Here is a 17,948-nt window from a genome sequence, read left to right as displayed (position 1 = left end):
GTCTGTGTTGTTTCATAGCGTGTGCTAGAACATTCCTTCCTTTCCTTTTACTTCAACCAGTAAATCCATTTGTTGTCCCCGCTCACTGTGCTCAGAAAAGGTCCCTGAAACAGTTGGCTGCTGGAGTTTAGGCATTTTTTTTTTTCCTACTTTAACCTCTTAAAGGCGTAAGAGTTTTTTTTTTTTTTTTTTTTGTGAGGAAGATTAGCCCTGGGCCAACATCTGTGCTCGTCTTCCTCTAGTTTATATGGGACGCCGCCACAGCATGGCCTGACAAGCAGTGCATCGGTGCACGCCCGGGATCTGAACCCTGGGCCGCCGCAGCGGAGCGCACACTTAACCGTTATGCCCGCGGGCTGGCCCAGGCGTAAGAATTTTGATCTTCATTAGGTTGTGTTCCTATGAAGTTCAGATGATTTTTTCCTGTGGTGACTACTTGCCTTACCTGTGCTTACATTTTACATGAAATTGTGATTGTACGCTATAGGGAACACAATTTTAGGCAACATGAAAATGGCTTATCCTCCCTCCTCCCCATTTGCTTCCCAGAAGTCTCCCACCAAAAGCAGCACCACTTAACACCTACTTTGCCACCAGTTTGAAATGTTAATGAAGCTACTTCTAGCTTCACCTTCACACCGACTTCATTCTGCATCAGGTGCTCAGGATCTCCGGCAAGAAAGCAGCTTGCCCCTCCCCCTTGTCATGAGTTCATTTCCAAGGACTGAGGGATGTTTATTTTAGAAGTGCTCTGCTTCTGCTGGATAAATGTCCAACCTGGGCTTTTGTTGCTTTGGGGAAAAAAAAGTTTACTGAACCCCTTTGAAAAAGCTCTGGTTCCTGCTGCCTTTCTGAAAAATGCCTGCTTGAACCCATGGGTCAAATGGAGCTGCAGTTTTAAGGAATGGCTTATCATCTTGCAGGCTAAGGAGTGCTGGTTACTGGAGTGGGGACTTCCTCTGGCCTCCATTTTTCTAAGAACGCTCAAGCCAGTTGGGGTGAGGAATGGGGGTTGGGGGCGGCATTGCTTATTTTACTCACCAGAGTCACCTTGCATTCAGCTCTATCCCCACTGGTTGGCACTCCCTGGCGCTGCCTCTTAAGGAGGGGTCCTTCAACCTTGCATCCAGGGATGGGCTTCCAGGAGTCTCCGAAACCCCTAAAACTCTACCAAGTGATGCACCTGTGTGCATTTCCTGTCGCTTTCATGGATTCTCAGTGGGTCTTTGAATAGGAACACCTGCTCTCGACTCTCAAAGCCAGTGTTGCAGTGCTGTGTTTCTGCAGTGGTGGGACAGGAATCTTTCAGGCTTCATCTGCTGTCCTTTGATAACAAAAAAACGAGGTGCGAAACCAGGAAAGCAATGCCGTGGGCCAGGCTGGAACACAGGGAACCCTCAGCCTCCAGTCTGGAGAAAGCATCAGTTCTGAAACAGTTTCCAGAAGCCATGAAAACTGGCAACCGTCGAGGCTCTGTAGAACACTGAATTCACTGACAAACTCAGAGCCCTTAGACAACTTTCTGGGGCTCAGTTTACAGGTGTTGACCCATAAAATGGGGTTAATACCTACCCCAAGGGGTGAAGTGTCACGGAGCAGGACGTGTTCCCTGTGTGATTCCAACAGCTCCTGTACCTGCTCACCTGTTTGGTCTCCACCTGAAGAATCTAGCAATGACGTGCCTGCTGCAGCAGTGCTTCTCAACCTTCAGCATGCAGACGGGTCACCTGGGGATCTTGTTTAAGTGGGGCCTAGGGATCTGCATTTTAACCCACTCCCAGGTGATGCTGATGCTGCGGATCCAGGGACCGCACTTTGAGCAGTGAGGAACTAGGACATGCTTAAGTGAAGAATGTAACACTGAATACATTAGCCCCAACCTGGGCATGTGATCTTGCCGTCAGCCTCAGGAAGGAAAACAGACACAAGGACAGACCATCTACAGAGCGCTGACTTAAATAAACAACGACCAACAAAAAAATCCCAAAGAGGCCCAGGCTTTGCACCATTTTGCTGTCTGTTTATTTCAAGTTTACAGAGAAGCTTAAACATCTGTGGAAAAACACCAAAGGCTTATTTTTCTCTTAAGTTCATGTACTTTTAAGTGATAAATACACAGTATTTAACTTTGTACACCTGATAAAAGGAAAATGCATAGTAGAAAGGATCAGGAATAAAACAGAAGCGTCGGGCATTAAATCAATCACAGAATAGAAAAATCAGCAGTCCCACGAAACTCGGCCCATAAAGCTGGAGAGAAGATGGGAACCGACAACCTTGAAACCTTCCCTAGCACCTTGGGAGCAAGTGGCGGTCATGGCTCTTCCCCCCCAGCAACGTGAAGCTCCCCTTTGGAAGATGGGTGAGAGCGACGTTGACCTCTGTGTCTAAACGCACAGGTATTTGCCTCCTTGTGTCAGAAAGGCTTTGAGAACAGGAGCCCTAACGCACCTGAACCAGTAGGGAGATGGCCTCTCTGGCCCCAGGTGCCAACAAGGGGCTAGATAAGGCTTTATGGGAGCCACTGTCAAGGCTGCGGACTAGATGCGGGAAGTGGAACAGGACGGAGGAAAGACGGGTAGAGAACTTGTGCTTCCTTCAAGGCCACAGGTGCAAGCCACAGGTTGCTTACACCAAATTGGTCCCACAGATGAGTCAGCAACGGAAGAAACTGATAGGCATCCTTTTTGCTCACCTGGAAAAGCTGCTCCTAACAGCTTCTCCCCTTTCCTGAAAGAGCTGGCTTTTGAAAAATCAATGTTTGTGCTCCAAAAAAGTGGTAGCTCTAATGCTTTATGTTACAGCCCTCTCATACTTTTCAGGGGTGATGCTTCCTTTCTATAGCTTTCTTTGGTGTTTCTTTGTTAAAAAAAAAAAAAAAAAGTTATGAACTTGGGCCTCCTCCAACCCACCCGCCTAAACAGCGGGGTGCTGCCTGATCACTGGCATTCCACCTACGAAATCTTACATGGGGAGTTTCGTGGTGGAAGAAATGGCGTCGCCCAGTGCGGCTGTGTAAACACAGGGGGAGTTCTGCAGAAGCTCTGCATGCTGCCCGCCCTCCAGGCGAGCCGTGCGAGCCACTCGGCCAGGCCAGAGTCCACACAGACAGGCTGGGACTAAGACTAAGGACCAGTTGACTTGAACCACTGCAAGGTGCTTATTGCAAACTAACCAGACCCCATCTGCTCCCAGAAGGGTGGAGCCCATAAATTTAAACAAGCACAGTAGGGCGAGAGGAAGTAGTGGGTTACAAAAACAAAGAAAGCAGGCCAGACGGCCCTCCATCAGACGGCTGTCCTCTGCTCTTGGAAACGAGCATTCCCTAATTCTGTACTGTTTATAAGATAGCGAGAAAAGTCTAGCTAAACGACAGTCAAGAGCTTATGGAGATCTATGGAAGCCAAGAACGCCCAGGCTCTGTGAATCTGCTGGGCAGGGGGGCACAAGGCCTTGCTTCTCTCTCTGCCGAAAGTCCTTGGATCCACACTAATCAGGTAAAAACTACAGGAAAGCACGTCCTTCTGAGCCCAGTTACTGACACTATTTCCCCCAAGCCAGATTCCACAAAGACTGGGAATCTCCCAGGGCAATGTCCTCCTCGTTTTCCTCCCTCTTGAACTTCACTCTCACCCATCTGTGACTCTGGAAGAAGTCACACTTGAACTACCACCAAGCTTCCCAACACTAGTTGGAAGTCAAAAAGGTAAACCTTTTCTTTCTGGACTTTTGGCCACAAAAGGGAACTTCCTGTGCCAGGCCTAGTTCCCCTGGGCCCTGAGAAGTGCTCTGGGTTTCAACAAGCTTCTAGAAAAGGGTGCCCCAAAGTTACTGTGTAGATCCTAACAGAGCTTTGCCGGTAAGGATGATCATTTGTGTCTCCGTTGAATGGAAGTACTTCCTAACTGGCCCTCCAGAAACTGAGTAAGTTTCACTGGCTACAACAATCAGCTAGTATTTAAGAAGAAAACAAATCCTTAGCAGTCTCTAGAATACAGAGGTTATAAACAAGCTAAGCTGCTAATATACAGGCATAGATTTCATTGGCTCTAACTCCGATCACATACCTGAAGCCGTGGAATATATCCTGGAAGCTCTAAATGATTTCTGAACTACTCTCGAGTTCAGCCTAGTCAGAGAATTGAAAATGGTTTGTTTACTCTTAAGCCATGTAATGTACATGGAAGTGTAGGATTTCACCCTGAAGTTTTTGTAATTTAACAAGAGATTTACTAGAGCTCAGTCAACTATTTCAGAAACCTGCTTTGAGTGGTTGTCGTTAAGAAACCCGTTCAGTCCTTCAGGCGAAACTTCTCCCACCAAATGCCCTTCTAGGGTTGGAAAATCCCCTTTGCGAAGCAATTAAACTTTAAGCCCTTTCCGTTTTCCTGACTACAACTCTACCCATAAAAAAATTTAAAAGTCTTTCTTATGAATAAGTTGTATTGAAGCTCCCTGCAGCTACTGAGGGCTAACCCTGCCCTGACCCCTTGAGTCCACGGTTCTGGAAGGTACCACGGTTTAGGATTTGCACGAGGAGTCAGATCCACTCTTTCTCTCCCTTTCAAATGCAGAGACTAACTCTGTGGTCTCAGACTACATCGCCGGAGTTTTCTGCCCGTTTTTCATGATTTTCAAACCCCACACACATTCACTTGGTGTATTGGACATGGTTCTGAGTTCACAATGAAGGATTTTTGGCATAAAAATGTTTTAAAAAGCAACTGTCCCAAAACGCACGTAGGTTTGGGTCTGCAACTCCTCACACTCGCCTGTTCAGCCAGCCAGCGGCCAAGGTCGATGTCACGGAGTCAAGTCTTTTTTTTTTTTTTTGTCCCCTTTAAAACAACAAAGGAAAAAAAACAACCATAGATGACAGTCAAGGCTCTACACACGTGCTCGGTTTCCGTAGGACATGCTGCTATGGAAACTCAGGAGGCAGCCCCGAAGGTGAGACGCCTGCATGCGAGGTCGAGGTCCAGGCAGCTATTCCGTCACCTCATCGGGCCGCAGAGGGTGCATGCGTGCGTGGGAGCCGGGGCCCGGGGGCCCCCAGCTCTCCACTCGGGGACCGCCTTTCACAAGAGCACTTCCTCCTCCCCTACAGGGGGCGGGGCGGGGCCCCGGAGGCTGTCTTCGCTGCCTTGCTTCCTGCTCACCGAACAGAAAACCAACGTTAAGACTGGGGCAATGCAGGCACAGCCTGAACCAGCGTCGCCCGTTCCCGCACTGCCTGGAATGTTATTTACTTAACTCCCTCTAGATTCTCTCCCCCTTCTTTCTTGCTTATGTAAAAGTTTCAAAGGAGACTTTGTATCCCCTCTGTAAATGGAAAATCAGCATCGTTTGCCAAAAATAGAACTATAAAAATAAATGCGAACCTATCTAACACCTAAAATCATCCCACATAAGTAATGTGCAGCCACTTTGGGGCCTGTTCACTGAGGTGTTTTAGGCATCTTGACTTTCTACCCCCTTTAGGCTAAGACTGAAGATTCTTCAGTCACCAGAAGGTGAGCTTCTGGGGGGCAACGAGCAGGACCGCCCGGGCTTGGCCTGGCACATAGCCTTTCAGAAAAGGTTGTCAACAGAACTGCCCCCAGCACACAGGCCCAAGGTACACCTCAGACGGAGAAGAGGGCCCTCCTGTTGGCCACGTGAGTGATCAGAGCAGAACAGACTGAGGAAGTGGGAGGAAAAGTGTCCTTGTGTCCCCAAGAGGCCATATCCTGAAGTGCCCCCAGCTCAAGCTCCCTGGGGTGACAGCCATCGCAGAGTGATGGGAGATGTGAGGGAAAATCTCTAAGGAGAGGTCCAAACCCCTTGCCACCATCAAACAAAGATCGCCCCTTCTAAGGGCAGCCGTTGGGCTTGCCACACAGGACTAATGTCCACGGTGTGCCCCTGGCCAGAAGGGAAACTCTGCCCCCACCTCAGGGAAGAGAAAGCACTATGTCTATACTTTCCTAAGAAGAAACCCCTCTGTTTAAAAATCACTAGCTCAGGGACCGGCCCCGTGGCGTAGCAGTTAAGTGCGAGCGCCCCGCCGCTGGGGGCCGGGGTTCAGATCCTGGGCGCGCACCTCTTGTCAGACCATGCTGTGGTGGCCTCCCACATAAATTGGAGGAAGATGGGCATGGATGTTAGCTCAGGGCTGATCTTCATCACGAAAGAAAAAAAAATCACTAGCTCATTGGCTTTTTACGTTTCTGCCAAAAAACAGAGGGTCAAATCTCCCAGGGAGGACAGCAGTAACTAGATGTCAAATCAGGCCCTCGATTTCTGCCCTAGCAGCTGCCTGCTCACACCGGGTGGCTCTCACTGCAGACAGCTGGTGGGCCTTGGGCCCAAGGCCTCAGACTAAATAAGCCCTATGAGCTCTCCAGTGCCAGATCATTTGGACAACCAAAGCACCCCAGACACAGGCTGGGGGCAGGTGCAGGTAATCCCCAGGTGTTGCTGGGACTGCAGGGGAGGGAATAAAGGGGCAGGAGAGCCCTTTGGGCCAATCTCAGTCTGTGTCTTGCAATTTTGATCTCATTGAAAACAAGAAAAGAAACAAACGACAGACTTGCACACAGACAGGAGACAAACCCTAAAACTTGAGGTTGAGAAGGGAAAGGCCGAGTAAAGGCCAGCCCACTAGGCTTCCACTCCCTGTCACCCTAGGAGACTCAAACACTAGGCAGAGCCACCTCGTCATCTGGCTGCAGAAGATCTGGGAAGAACCCGGCAGGTAAGAGGCAGCCTTCTCAGACTGTGGGCTGGTTCTGATTGCTAACTGCCACTTTCCCTGCTCCAGAAAAGCATAAATAACCCCCAAACCAGTGTTCTTCCTACACTACCATATAAGCCCCTGATTCCTATGCATGGGCGTCAATAAATTTCATCTCATAAGCCAACTCCTAACAAATAGAAATGGCTGCCACTTGTACATGAATGTTCACAGCAGCATTATTCATTTGTGATAGCCAAAAAGTGGAAACAATGTCCATCACTTGATGGACGGGTGAATAAAATGTGGTCTATCCATACAATGGAATACAACTCAGCCATAAAAGGAATGAAGCACTGATATATGCTACACTATGGATGAAGCTCGAAAACATTATGCCGAGTGAGAGAAGACAGACACAAGAGGTCACATGGTGTATGATTCCATTTATATGAAATGTCCAGAATAGGGAAATCTATAGAAACTGAAAGTAGATTGGTGGTTGCTGGGAATGGGGGAGTTGGTGGTGATAGCTAATGGTGCAGGGTTTCTTCTCGGGCTAATGAATATTCTAAAATTGATTGTGGTGATAGTTGTACAACTCTGCGAATATATTAAAAACTACTGAATTATACACTCCCAGTGGGTGAAATGTATGGTATGTGAATTATATCTCAATAAAGCTCCTCTTAAAACACAGAAATAGCTGCCTGAAGCTCCCAGTTGAGGACAAGGTGGTGAGTCGGGCTCAGTGGGAAGAGGACTGGGATGTCCACCCTGCCACAGGCACTGGGGGAATGAGCAGCCAGCAGCGGTGCCAAGTATTTATCATCTCAGTCTTAACAGGGACAAAAATTCTCATCTGTCCTAGGAGGTACTGGTAACGCTGACCTGGGTGTGTTTGGAAGAGGGATGGCCTCAGGGAAAAGGTCCAGATCCTCCACAGGGGCAGCGGCTGGAAGGGGACTTATTTTTCTAGGTCTCAATCCATCAGAGAAGAAAGGGTGGATGCTGGAGAGCCCCAAGAGAGAGCCACAGAGTGCAGCATGCCTGATCTATGCTCTGACCACGCGGACCCAGAGCAGGGGCAGCCATGGGGCCCTGAGACAGAGCTTCAAGGCCATTGACGTGCACGGAGCATGTGTGGGTGCCAGCCTGGGTCGTCAGACCTGGGTGAATTGACAGGCATTCCAGGTGGAGCGCCATGCACCCGCAGCCCCAGCCCACATGCATGACCCGCCATTGCGTCCCAGCCCCCAGATGCCCCTCGTTTTCATCCTGGGTCCGGAGGCCCAAGAGCCTGGGCACAGCAGCGCAGGCTGGAAGGAACCTCCGCCTGGGTGGGGACGCCCCGTGCTCTGCAGCTGTCCCCGCCCCCAGGCCCCAGCAGAGGCCATGCAGGCAGGCAGGCGTTACCTTGGGCCCAGAGAGGGGCTCACACTCCCTGGTTGGTTTTTTGCTGGAATGGCCAGAGAGGAGGGAAAAGGGAAGTGAGAAGGGGCCCCTGGGATCCATGGGATGCCTGCCCCCCACCCCAGAGACACTCAGACCCCAAACACCAGCTTCACAGAGCTGTTGTCAGGGCAGTAATGACCTGGACACCTCTCTGCTGTGACATGTGGGGTCCTGTGAGTGGGATGGGCCTTGCTCACCCATCACAGGGTGGAAAATTCCACTGTCAAGCACACATGCTTCTGGGCCACAGAAGCGTCTCTGATTGTCAAGAGCCCTCCCAGTTCAAGTGCAAATCTGAACTGAAGGTAAACCTTCAGTGGATTAGCTGTCAGCAAAAGAAGGCGGCTGAGTCCAGGGTGGGGTGAAACCAAAGCCAGCAGCTGCTCTCATTTTCCCAGTGTGCCCGGCGGGTCTGGTCTGCATCTTTCCAGACAATACCGCTCCAGGGACGGGCCCAGGCCACTGGGCAGGGCTGCCGTGCAGTCAGCCTCCATCTCCCCGCCAGGAAGAAGGCAGGTGGACACTCACATGAGCAGGTTTCCAGGTGCTGACAACGAGCGCTCCTCCCGCCGGCTGCCCTCGAACGGGTTCCCAAAGGAGCGTTTTCGTATCATGGTCTTCACCAGGATCTGAAGGAGAGAAGAGGAGCCTCAGCCACCTGGGGGAGATTCCAGGCAACGTCCTCCCTCGTGCCATCTCCCTCCTACTCTCCCCCCAGGCCCCTGCCAGCTCCCAGGGCTTGTGGCTGATGACAGGTCATTGAGAGACACTGGGCAGCATCCTTCCCACCCAGCAGCCGAAGCCATCACCAAGTCAGACTGGTCTGCTTCTTTGCTCCAAAACCTTCAATGGCTCCCCGACAGCCAACAAGATAAGGCCCAAACTCCTTGGTCTGACATTCAAGGCCTGTCATAACCTAGTCTTAGCCTATCTGACCCCAAGGGAAGTTGACCTTCATTCTCCTTCCAGTACACCTGCTACCACCTGTCTCCTCTGAGCCATCACCAGATGTGCCCTCCTGGCCCATCCACCTGTCTTGTCTTCAAGGCCAAGCCTTTATTTTCAATGAAAGCCATCTATGACCACCCCAACGAGAAACCAATTATTGCTTCCTAGGTATAATCTGGTGTGAGGGGGGGTTACGCTTTTTTTACTGAAATATAATTCACATAGCATAAAATTCACCATTTTAAAGTGTATAATTCAATGATTTTTAGTATATTCACATCACCACTATCTAATTTCAGAACATTTACATCACCACAAAAAGAAAGCCAGTACCCATTAGCAGTCATTCCCCATTCTCCCTCCCCCCGGCCCCTGGCAACCACCAATCTGCTTTCTGTCTCTGTGGATTTGTGCATTCTGGACATTTCATATAAATGGAATCACATAGTATGTGAACTTTTGTGTCTGGCTTCTTTCACTCAGCATAATGTTTTCAAAGTTCATCCATGTTATATCAGTACTTCATTTCTTTTCATGGCTGAATAATATTCCTTTGTATGGACGTGCCACATTTTGCTTAGCCATCCATCCACTGGTGAATATTTGGGTTGTTTCCACTTTTTGGCTATTGTGAATAATGCTGCTATGAACATCTGTGTATAAGTTTTTGTGTGGATGTATGTTTTCCACACAAAATGTTTTCATTTCTCTTGGGTATATACCCAGCAGTAGAATTTCTGGATCATACGGTAACTCTATGTTGAACATTTTGAGAAGCTGCTAGATTGTTTTCTACAGTGGCTGAACCATTTTACATTCCCACGAGCAACACACAAGGGTACCAATTTCTCAGGGGGCTGCATTTTAGTGGAGGGTGGGAAATACCTGTCCAAGTCTAAGGAGCAGAGGAAGCATCCCAGGACAGAAGATGGCCAGTCCACAGGCTGGCGTGGTGTGAGGGCAATGGAGCTCAGAGGTCCTGAAGGTCATTCCAAGTCTGAGAGATGCTGAGGACTGACCTTGTCCATTGCCGGGGATGGGAACTCTTTGGTGCCCCCTCCCCTCACCCACTCTAGCACACACTGGGTTCACAGCTTGGTTTGGAAACAGCTGCCTGAGGAGAGGATCCCTTGGGAAAGGTAATACCCCTCGTCACATCCTTCAGCCACTGCTCAGCTCCTCTCCTCTGCCTCCCAGTTCCCCACCTCACCCCGCCAATCTGCCCCCATCCTTTCTGAAACCCAACCTCAATCTCTCACTCTATGACTCACAATCCTCCACTCATAGGAGTTTGGAACTTATCCTGTTGCCAGCCAGGGAGCCATGGAAGATTCTGGAACAAGGGAGTGAACTAGTCACCTTTGGTGACGCTTTTGGCTGCTGTAACCCGTGAAGGAATTTTCAAGGAAATGGTCTCAACACCCGATAAGGAGTCACTGAGAAGCCAGGCTCTGGCTCCCATCCCCTTTGAGCAGAGCATGGTGCCTCTTCAAGCTGTCTCATGTACTGACTGAGCTTCTGAATTTCCTTTTTAAGGGTTTGCTGCTAAGAACAAAAGTAAGTGTAGGGGCCAGCCCAGGGGCGAAAGTGGTTAAGTGCGTGCACTCCACTGTGGCAGCCCAGGGTTCGCCGGTTGGGATCCCGGGCGCGCACCAACACGCTGCTTGGCAAGCCATGCTGTGGCAGCGTCCCACATAAAGTGGAGGAAGATGGGCACGGATGTTAGCCCAGGGCGAGTCTTCCTCAGCACACACACAAACACAAAAAAGAGGATTGGCAGATGTTAGCACAGGGCTGATTTCCCTCACAAAAAAAAAAAAAGTGTTTAAAAAAACACCAATTTACCAAAAGGTGGAAACACCCAGATGTCCACCAGCTGCAGAATGGATAAACAAAATGTGGTCTATCCACACAATGGAATATTATTTGGCTATAAAAAAGGATGACATGCTACACCATGGATGAACCTCAGAAACATTATGCTAAATGAAAGAAGCCAAACACAAAAGGCCACATACTGTGATTCCATTGATATGAAATGTCCAGAACAGGCAAATCCAAAGAGACAGAAAACAGACTGGTGACTGCCAGGGGCTTGGCAGTGGGGGGAAAGGGGGAGGTTGGAGAGTGACCACTAATGGATACGGAGTTTCTTTTGGGGTGATGAAAATGTTTCAGAACTACAGAGGTGATGGTTGTATGATATTGTAAATGTAATAAATGCCACTGTATTGTTCACTTTATTATTTTTGTGTGTGTGTGAGGAAGATCAGCCCTGAGCTAACATCTGCCAATCCTTCCTCTTTTTTTTTGCTGAGAAAGACTGGCCCTGGGCTAATATCCGTGCCCATCTCCCTCTACTTTATATGGGACGCCGCCACAGCATGGCCTGACAAGCGGTGCGTCGGTACGCGCCCGGCATCTGAACCGCGAACCCCGGGCCACCGCAGCGGAGCACGCGCACTTAACCGTTTGTGCCACCGGGCAGGCCCCTACTGTTCACTTTAAAATGGTTAATTTTATGTTACATGAATTCTATCTCAATAAAAAAGAAGAAAGAAAAGAAAAACACTGACTTGGTGAATGAAGGCACACCCCTCGCCAAGGCCCATGCTCCAGGGTTCCTGGAACACACCAGCCCCTTTCCTCTGGGCCTTTGCAGGTGTCGCTCCCCCTGGCGAGACCACCCTGCCCCTCCCGTGTGGCCTTGTCAAACCAGCCAACCGTTCCTGGCCCTCGGGACCTAGCGGAAGGAGCTCCTCCTCTGTGAAGCCTCCATCTTAGCCCTCTCTGTGCTGGCCTGTCGCCACGTGATGGCACAGGAGGGTGATTCTTTCCGGGTCCATCTTTCTTCTGAGGCCGGGAGCCCCATGAGGGCTGGCAGTGCACCTTGTTCATCTCTGTAACCCTGTGCCCAGCACACACTGGGTGGCAGGAGGGGGCCTAGACCTCCCTATTCCAGCCCCATCTCCCCAAGACGGCTGCAGTAGCCCCCACTTCCTCCCTGGCCCCCACAGGCCATCCTCCCCATAGGATCTTTCCAAAGCCAACTCTGATCATGCTGCTCCCCTGATTCAAACCCTGCAGGTGCTTCCCACACTCTTGGGACCAAGATTTCAATCTCCGCCGTCGCCGCAGTACTTGTGTGGCCCCACCTCCTGCCCAGCCCCATGCCACCCTCCCTCCACCTTCCTTGCCCTGCTGCAGGCCCTGGCCTTCTTGAAGCTTCCCATGGGCCTAGCTCCCTCCCACCAGAGCATCACTGCAGTTTGCTGTTCCTTCTGCAGGGAACACCCTCCATCCTCTACCCTCTCTTGGCCCGGTTAAGGCCCTGCCATCCTCTCCGTGCACGTCCACTTCTTCCAGGAAGCCATCTCCGACCCATCACCTGGGCCACGCCCCTCCTTTAGGGTAGGGGTACACCTCGCGGCCCCCGTTACATTGCACGTTGATTTGTTGGCTGTTTGCCCAGCGTCTGCCATCTCCAGGACAGCAGATGCCATGCTGGTTTTACTCATCACTGGACCCCCTGCTCCAAGCACAAGCCTGAGAAACCACTCGGTGTTCGTGTTCCCTGAATAATCAATGACTATTTCAGACCTCTAGGGTCAAATCCCTTCTCCCAAGAACATCTTGAGCCTGGAACAAAATAACCCGTGGTGGGCACCAGGGTCCGACGCCAGCTGCCACCATGGTGGGCGCAGGACATGGGTGCAGTCGGTGGATGAGAAAGAGTGAGTGGGTGTGGGTGAGTTTTTAATAGTGAAGGTCATGCAGAGGCCCCAGGTGGGGGAAGAGGAGGGAGATGTGAATGGATGCCCCATCCCGGGGGCTCAGGCTTTGGAAGGAAGAGAAAAAGTGTGTGGGGAAGCAGGAGGGAGAGGTGCAAAGCTGGGAGAGACGGAGCCAGCATCTGGGCTCCTAAAGGGGCAGTCACTCGAGGCCGCACACTGTGTCTTTGTAGACAGTCCTACCGGTCCCTTCCCAGAGTCAAGACCCTGCCTACCCGCTGGGCCGGTCTGGCCTAACGCACTCTGGGGCTTGTGAGGTGGCCGTGGCGGGGTGGCCAGCTGGATTCTGCTGCCTGGAGCCTGGGCCCCTGAGGGTCCTGGTCTCCCTCCTCGAGCCAGACACTCTCTTGGGCAGAGGCTTGGCAAGTGGGTGATTTTCAGAGTCTCCAAGGTTAGGCCTCAGGACTCCACATTCGGGCTCCTTCTTTTTGGTTCAGGACCCAAACGTAAGGCCACAGAAGGGGGCCTCGTGGCTCCTGAGCAAACTCTGACCCTCAGGAGTCAGGAAGAACTTTGTGAGGCATGTGAAGTGGGAGCCCCTGCCCCAGCCCTGGAAGCTGCCCACACGGCAGATGTGAGACGAGCTAAGCCATCCTCTCTAGAGACTGAAGATCAGCCGGGTGGGAATCCCATGTTACAGACCTTGGCTCCTGCTCCCACACTTGGCACCTGGCCTGCTCCTTCTCCTTCACCTGCTCCCCATGACGTGCTCTGAAAGCAGGGACTCCAGAAGAGCCAACAAGATCCCTGGAAAGGGACTACTCCTCTCTGTGGTAACATGGGACGTGGCTGTAGACAGAACTAAAGCTAGAAGATGCAGGGGCCGCCTGGCCTGATGTGTGACCAAGGCCCAGAGGCTGGTGGCTGTGGGTTAGGGGCAGACCCGGCCATCCTCTGATTCTCAGGCCCAATGTCTGCTTCTAACATGCCCGTCCTCGCCGGGCCCACCTCAGCTCTCTCTATCTTGGTCAGTGGTTCCTCCCGCCTTACCACGGTCGCCAGGCTGGGAATGTGTTTGACCGAATTCTCGACCTCCTCTTCAGTCACCTCGACCAGCGTGCAGTTCTCGTCCTCCGATGGCAACGGCTCCGCCCCGTGCCTCGTGACCCAGGGGTGCAGCTTCAACGAATGACAGGAGGGGTGAGGGGCGGGAACGGCTGGCTCCCAGAGGCAGGAGAGCAACACCAAGGCCCTGCCGGTGAGCGGAGCCAGGGAGGGAATGCGGGAGGGGAGAGGCAGTGGCCTGAGGTCAGGCAAGCAAGAGAGCTGGCAAGCCAGGCAGAGGGTGGGGTGAGCGAGATGGGAGGAAACGTGGAAAAGACAGAGAATGGGAGGGAGCTAGGAGGCTGGGATGTGCACTGGACCAGATTCTCCATCTGACCCCAGGTCTTGGCAGAAGTGACTGGAATTTGGCATCTGCCGTGCATAGCTGCCCAAGGAGCACCCTCAACAACTCTGCCCAATGCCTGGAAGGCTCAGCTCAGAGCAGGCAGCATCCTCCCCATTTCACAGAAGGGGAAACAGAGGCTCAGGGAGGCACAAAGTCAGAAGGATACAATGAGGAGAGGACCCAAGCAGGGGTCTGCCCCCGCATTACCCACTCCTGGGGTCCAAGCCCTTAATGTAACCTTTTGGGCTGCCTCCTCTTCAAAAGCTAGTTAGCTAGGTGCCTAGGAGTTCCCGCAGCAAATCTCTAGGTTTCTTAAAGGGCCAGATGTGTGGATGTGGCATTGGCGGGCGTGTAAGGTTGGACGGGAGTCTCTCCTAATACTGCTTTCTGGAACTAGGTGGAATTCAGCAGGCCGAGGTGGGAGGGGGTCAAATTGCTCACTAACTTCCTCCACCCTCACTCAAAGTGATGGGCAGGGTCAAGGAAAGGACCCAGGACTTTGGCAGCCAGGGCATGGAGCACACAGAGGCCCCGGTCTGGTCCAGTCCAGGGAGGGTGGGTGCATCAGCCCAAGCCAATCAGAGTGAGCGCTAGCTGCCCTGCTGGCAGCAGATCCCACTTCTGCAATCACAGTCAACACAAGTCCTAAAGCCTCCTCCCAGCCCCCACCAGCCCCCAGCAGCCCAGAGGCCCCAGGGCACAGAAGGGCAGTGGTGCCTAGGAGGGCGGGCACTGTGGATGGAGGGGCATGGGGCCTGGCCAAGGCGGGGCTGAGCCAAACAACTCCAAGCAGAGAACACGGGCCAAGCCCCCGGCACACACCCAGTGGGGCAGTAGTGACCCCCAGGTACCTTGATCTCCGGCACCACGATCCTGGACTCGGGGTTCTTGTCCAGCATGCGGGTGATCAGGTCCTTCAAGTCCTCGGCTATGTCGGGCCTGGGGGTGGGAGACACAGCAGGAGAGGGAGACACACACAGGACCACCAAGGGCTTGGAGAGGGGCAATTTGGGATAGACAGATGATACTCACTGATCTGGAAATTCCAAGGCCTGACTCTTGATCTTACTGTGTAGACACATGATCCGCTCATCCATGAACGGGCACTGCAGAGAGACGTCAGGGACAGAACGGCCGTCAACGGCCGGCACATCCATCCTGCAAGGGCCGTCCTGTGCTAGTGTCACTCCATATGGGTTACAGCAGAGAAATAAACAGCCCAGGGGCCCAGTGTAAAGAAGCAGTTCCCATCCCCCTAAGTTCTAGAAGGACCAGGAATAGCCTTCTAGAAGGGCTAGAGCCCTTCCCAACCACATGGCGGCCTTCCTCTGTAGCTGTGCTGCAATTTACCCACTTATACGAAAGGAAACACTCTTTTTCACCCACCTGCCAGGTGAACAATAATAATACTAAGAACAATACAAAAGACATACTAGTAACAGCAGTGATTCGTGAGGGCTGAGCCTGAGCCGGGCCCTGGACTGAGGTTTCTCAGCACCAAGACTTCACTGGCTGTTCCCTCTGCCTGGAATGTTATTCCCACCAATATCTGCACAACATCATTCAGGCGTATGATCAAAGCCAACTTCTCAGGGAGGCCTTCCTGGGTTCCTGGCTAAAACAGACGCTCCCTCCCAGCGCCCTGTGATTTCTCATCAGAGCACCTATCCCTGACGTTACATCACATGTGCATTTGTCTACTGTTTAACTCCCACACTGCAAGGCCAGCCCCAAGAGGGCAAGGATTTTCATCTGTCTTGCTCACTGCTGACTCCCCAGAGGCCAGGCACACTCCTGGCACAAGACAGGGGCTCGACAGATACTTGTGGAATTAACAAACGCCTAAACTATTTCTGTCGATCCTCTCAGAAGCCGTAAGAAACAACAAGTATTATTCTCCTTTTACAGAAGAGGAAAACAGAAGCTCAGAGAGGTGGGGTCCCAGGAAGAGCAAAGCTGAGATTTAAGCCTAAATTGGGCTGACTCTGAGGCCACCTCCCGGGTGACAAATTGATGCTCTCACCCGGCAGAGGGCCTGACCAGGAGGAGCTCAGGTATTCTGCCGGAAAAAGGACGCTTTATGTGGGGTGCTCAGAAGGTTGGAAAAGGTCACAAAAAGTGACCTGGTCCACTCCTGTCCAAGGAAAATGATTTCATTAAGAGCAGTAACTTGAGATAAAAGTTGTATCCATTTGACAGAATTCATTAAATAGTACACTTAGGATCTGTACATTTCATTATATGTAAATTTTACCCCAAAACAAAAAAAAGAGAACCACAAACAAACAGTGAGCTCTAACTAATGACTGCATTCTGCAGCATTTGGAAGGAAGTGTAGAGATGCTGGCAACTTACTCTGAAATGTGTAAAAAAATAAGACAGATTGAGGATGGACAGACATGTAATAAAGCAAGTACAGTAAAATGTTTGTGGGAGAATCTAGGTGGTTGCTGCGTGGGTGTCTATTGTATAATTCTTTCGACTTTGCTATATGATTGAAAATTTTCTAATCAAATGTTGGCGGGGAGGAGATTATAAACTCCTTTACTTTCTCACAGTCTCTTAAGCTTTCCTCAATAGGAGCAGAAGCTCATAAAGAGGAAAAATCCATGGTTTTATTGCTCACATAATCAATCAGAACTTCAGAGTTAAAAACAGAAACCCCTAGATATCAATAATACAAAAACAACAACAGTAAAAAAAAAGACAAAACAGCACTCCCTAAATCAATAATGCTAAATGGATTCTAACTTCCATTCCAATTCAATCCCTCCAACAACAGCTTCCAGGAACACTCTGTTGAGAAGAACATCAAGCAGTATTGGGCTCAAGAGGAAAGAGTGCAGTTATTGATTAGTGATGTCTGTCTCGGGTTTAGGAGTGGGCAGAGGTGCCACATTTGCTGTCCTTGCCTTAAATTCATCAATTATTTACAACCTTTAGAGCCTCTGCCAATCCTTCTGTTTCATCAGATCATTTTTTCACAGATATGACTATCATATATAGATATGTACATTTGGGAAGGCATCCTTTTTCATATTCAGATCTAACTGTGGAAATAAAATGATATAAGGTTTAAATGAATAAGTACTGTCTCCCTGCAAGGGTGACTATTAATCTAAGGGGGCCACCCAGCATCACACAGAAGACACCCCACTGTGTTACCTGGCCAAACACAAAGCAGTACAGCGTCACACCCATGGCCCAAACATCCAAGGCCTGAAAGAAAAAGAGAGCTTCGTGTGAAGGGACAATAGTGAAGGGCATCTACTGCTTTTGCCTGTCCAGCATCTAGTCCTCCAGCCATCCTTTGGGGAACCACCTCTTCTTTACTCTCAGTTTACAGAGTTGGGGTAGAGCTGATCCTGTCCCCTGGCCTCTGGGTGGGCACATGATCCAGGCCCAGCCATTGAGAGCACCACTTCCCCCAGCAAGTGATTGGTTCAAGGATGGGCACATACCCAGACCTGGCCAGAGCACCACTCCCCCTTCCCCAGCCACAGTGATTGGCTCAAGGCTGGGCATATGACTCAGACCTGCCCAATCAGAGAACCACTTCCCACCCAACACACACCCCCCTCCCCACTGCCACAGTGATTGGTTCAAGGATGGGCACGTGACCCATGCTGGACCAATCAGAGCCAATCCC

The 17,948-nt window shown here is 51.0% G+C and overlaps 1 protein-coding gene across 4 annotated transcripts in view; it reads right to left on the bottom strand.

Moving 5' to 3' along the window:
- Nucleotides 1-1,998: 1,998 nt before the first annotated feature.
- CAMKK2 (calcium/calmodulin dependent protein kinase kinase 2) overlaps nucleotides 1,999-17,948 on the bottom strand; it is a 48,588-nt gene continuing 32,638 nt past the window's right edge. For 2 of the 4 annotated variants that reach the window (XM_058531388.1, XM_058531389.1), the window contains exons 11-16: nucleotides 17,465-17,518; nucleotides 15,332-15,405; nucleotides 15,151-15,238; nucleotides 13,900-14,028; nucleotides 8,699-8,799; nucleotides 1,999-5,151 (exon numbers count right to left, since the gene is read on the bottom strand). In XM_058531388.1, coding sequence (XP_058387371.1) covers nucleotides 5,079-5,151; nucleotides 8,699-8,799; nucleotides 13,900-14,028; nucleotides 15,151-15,238; nucleotides 15,332-15,405; nucleotides 17,465-17,518 — 519 coding nt within the window. In that variant the 3' untranslated portion in view covers nucleotides 1,999-5,078. Of the gene's footprint in view, nucleotides 5,152-8,131; nucleotides 8,175-8,698; nucleotides 8,800-13,899; nucleotides 14,029-15,150; nucleotides 15,239-15,331; nucleotides 15,406-17,464; nucleotides 17,519-17,948 lie in introns of all 4 variants that reach the window. The other 2 variants (XM_058531390.1, XM_058531387.1) reach the window with 2 other exon arrangements.

Source organism: Diceros bicornis, chromosome 35 (assembly GCF_020826845.1).
Source record: "Diceros bicornis minor isolate mBicDic1 chromosome 35, mDicBic1.mat.cur, whole genome shotgun sequence".
Taxonomy (NCBI): domain Eukaryota; kingdom Metazoa; phylum Chordata; class Mammalia; order Perissodactyla; family Rhinocerotidae; genus Diceros; species Diceros bicornis.
Note: the sequence above shows the minus strand (reverse complement) of the source record. Positions and strands in the feature narration are given on the sequence as shown.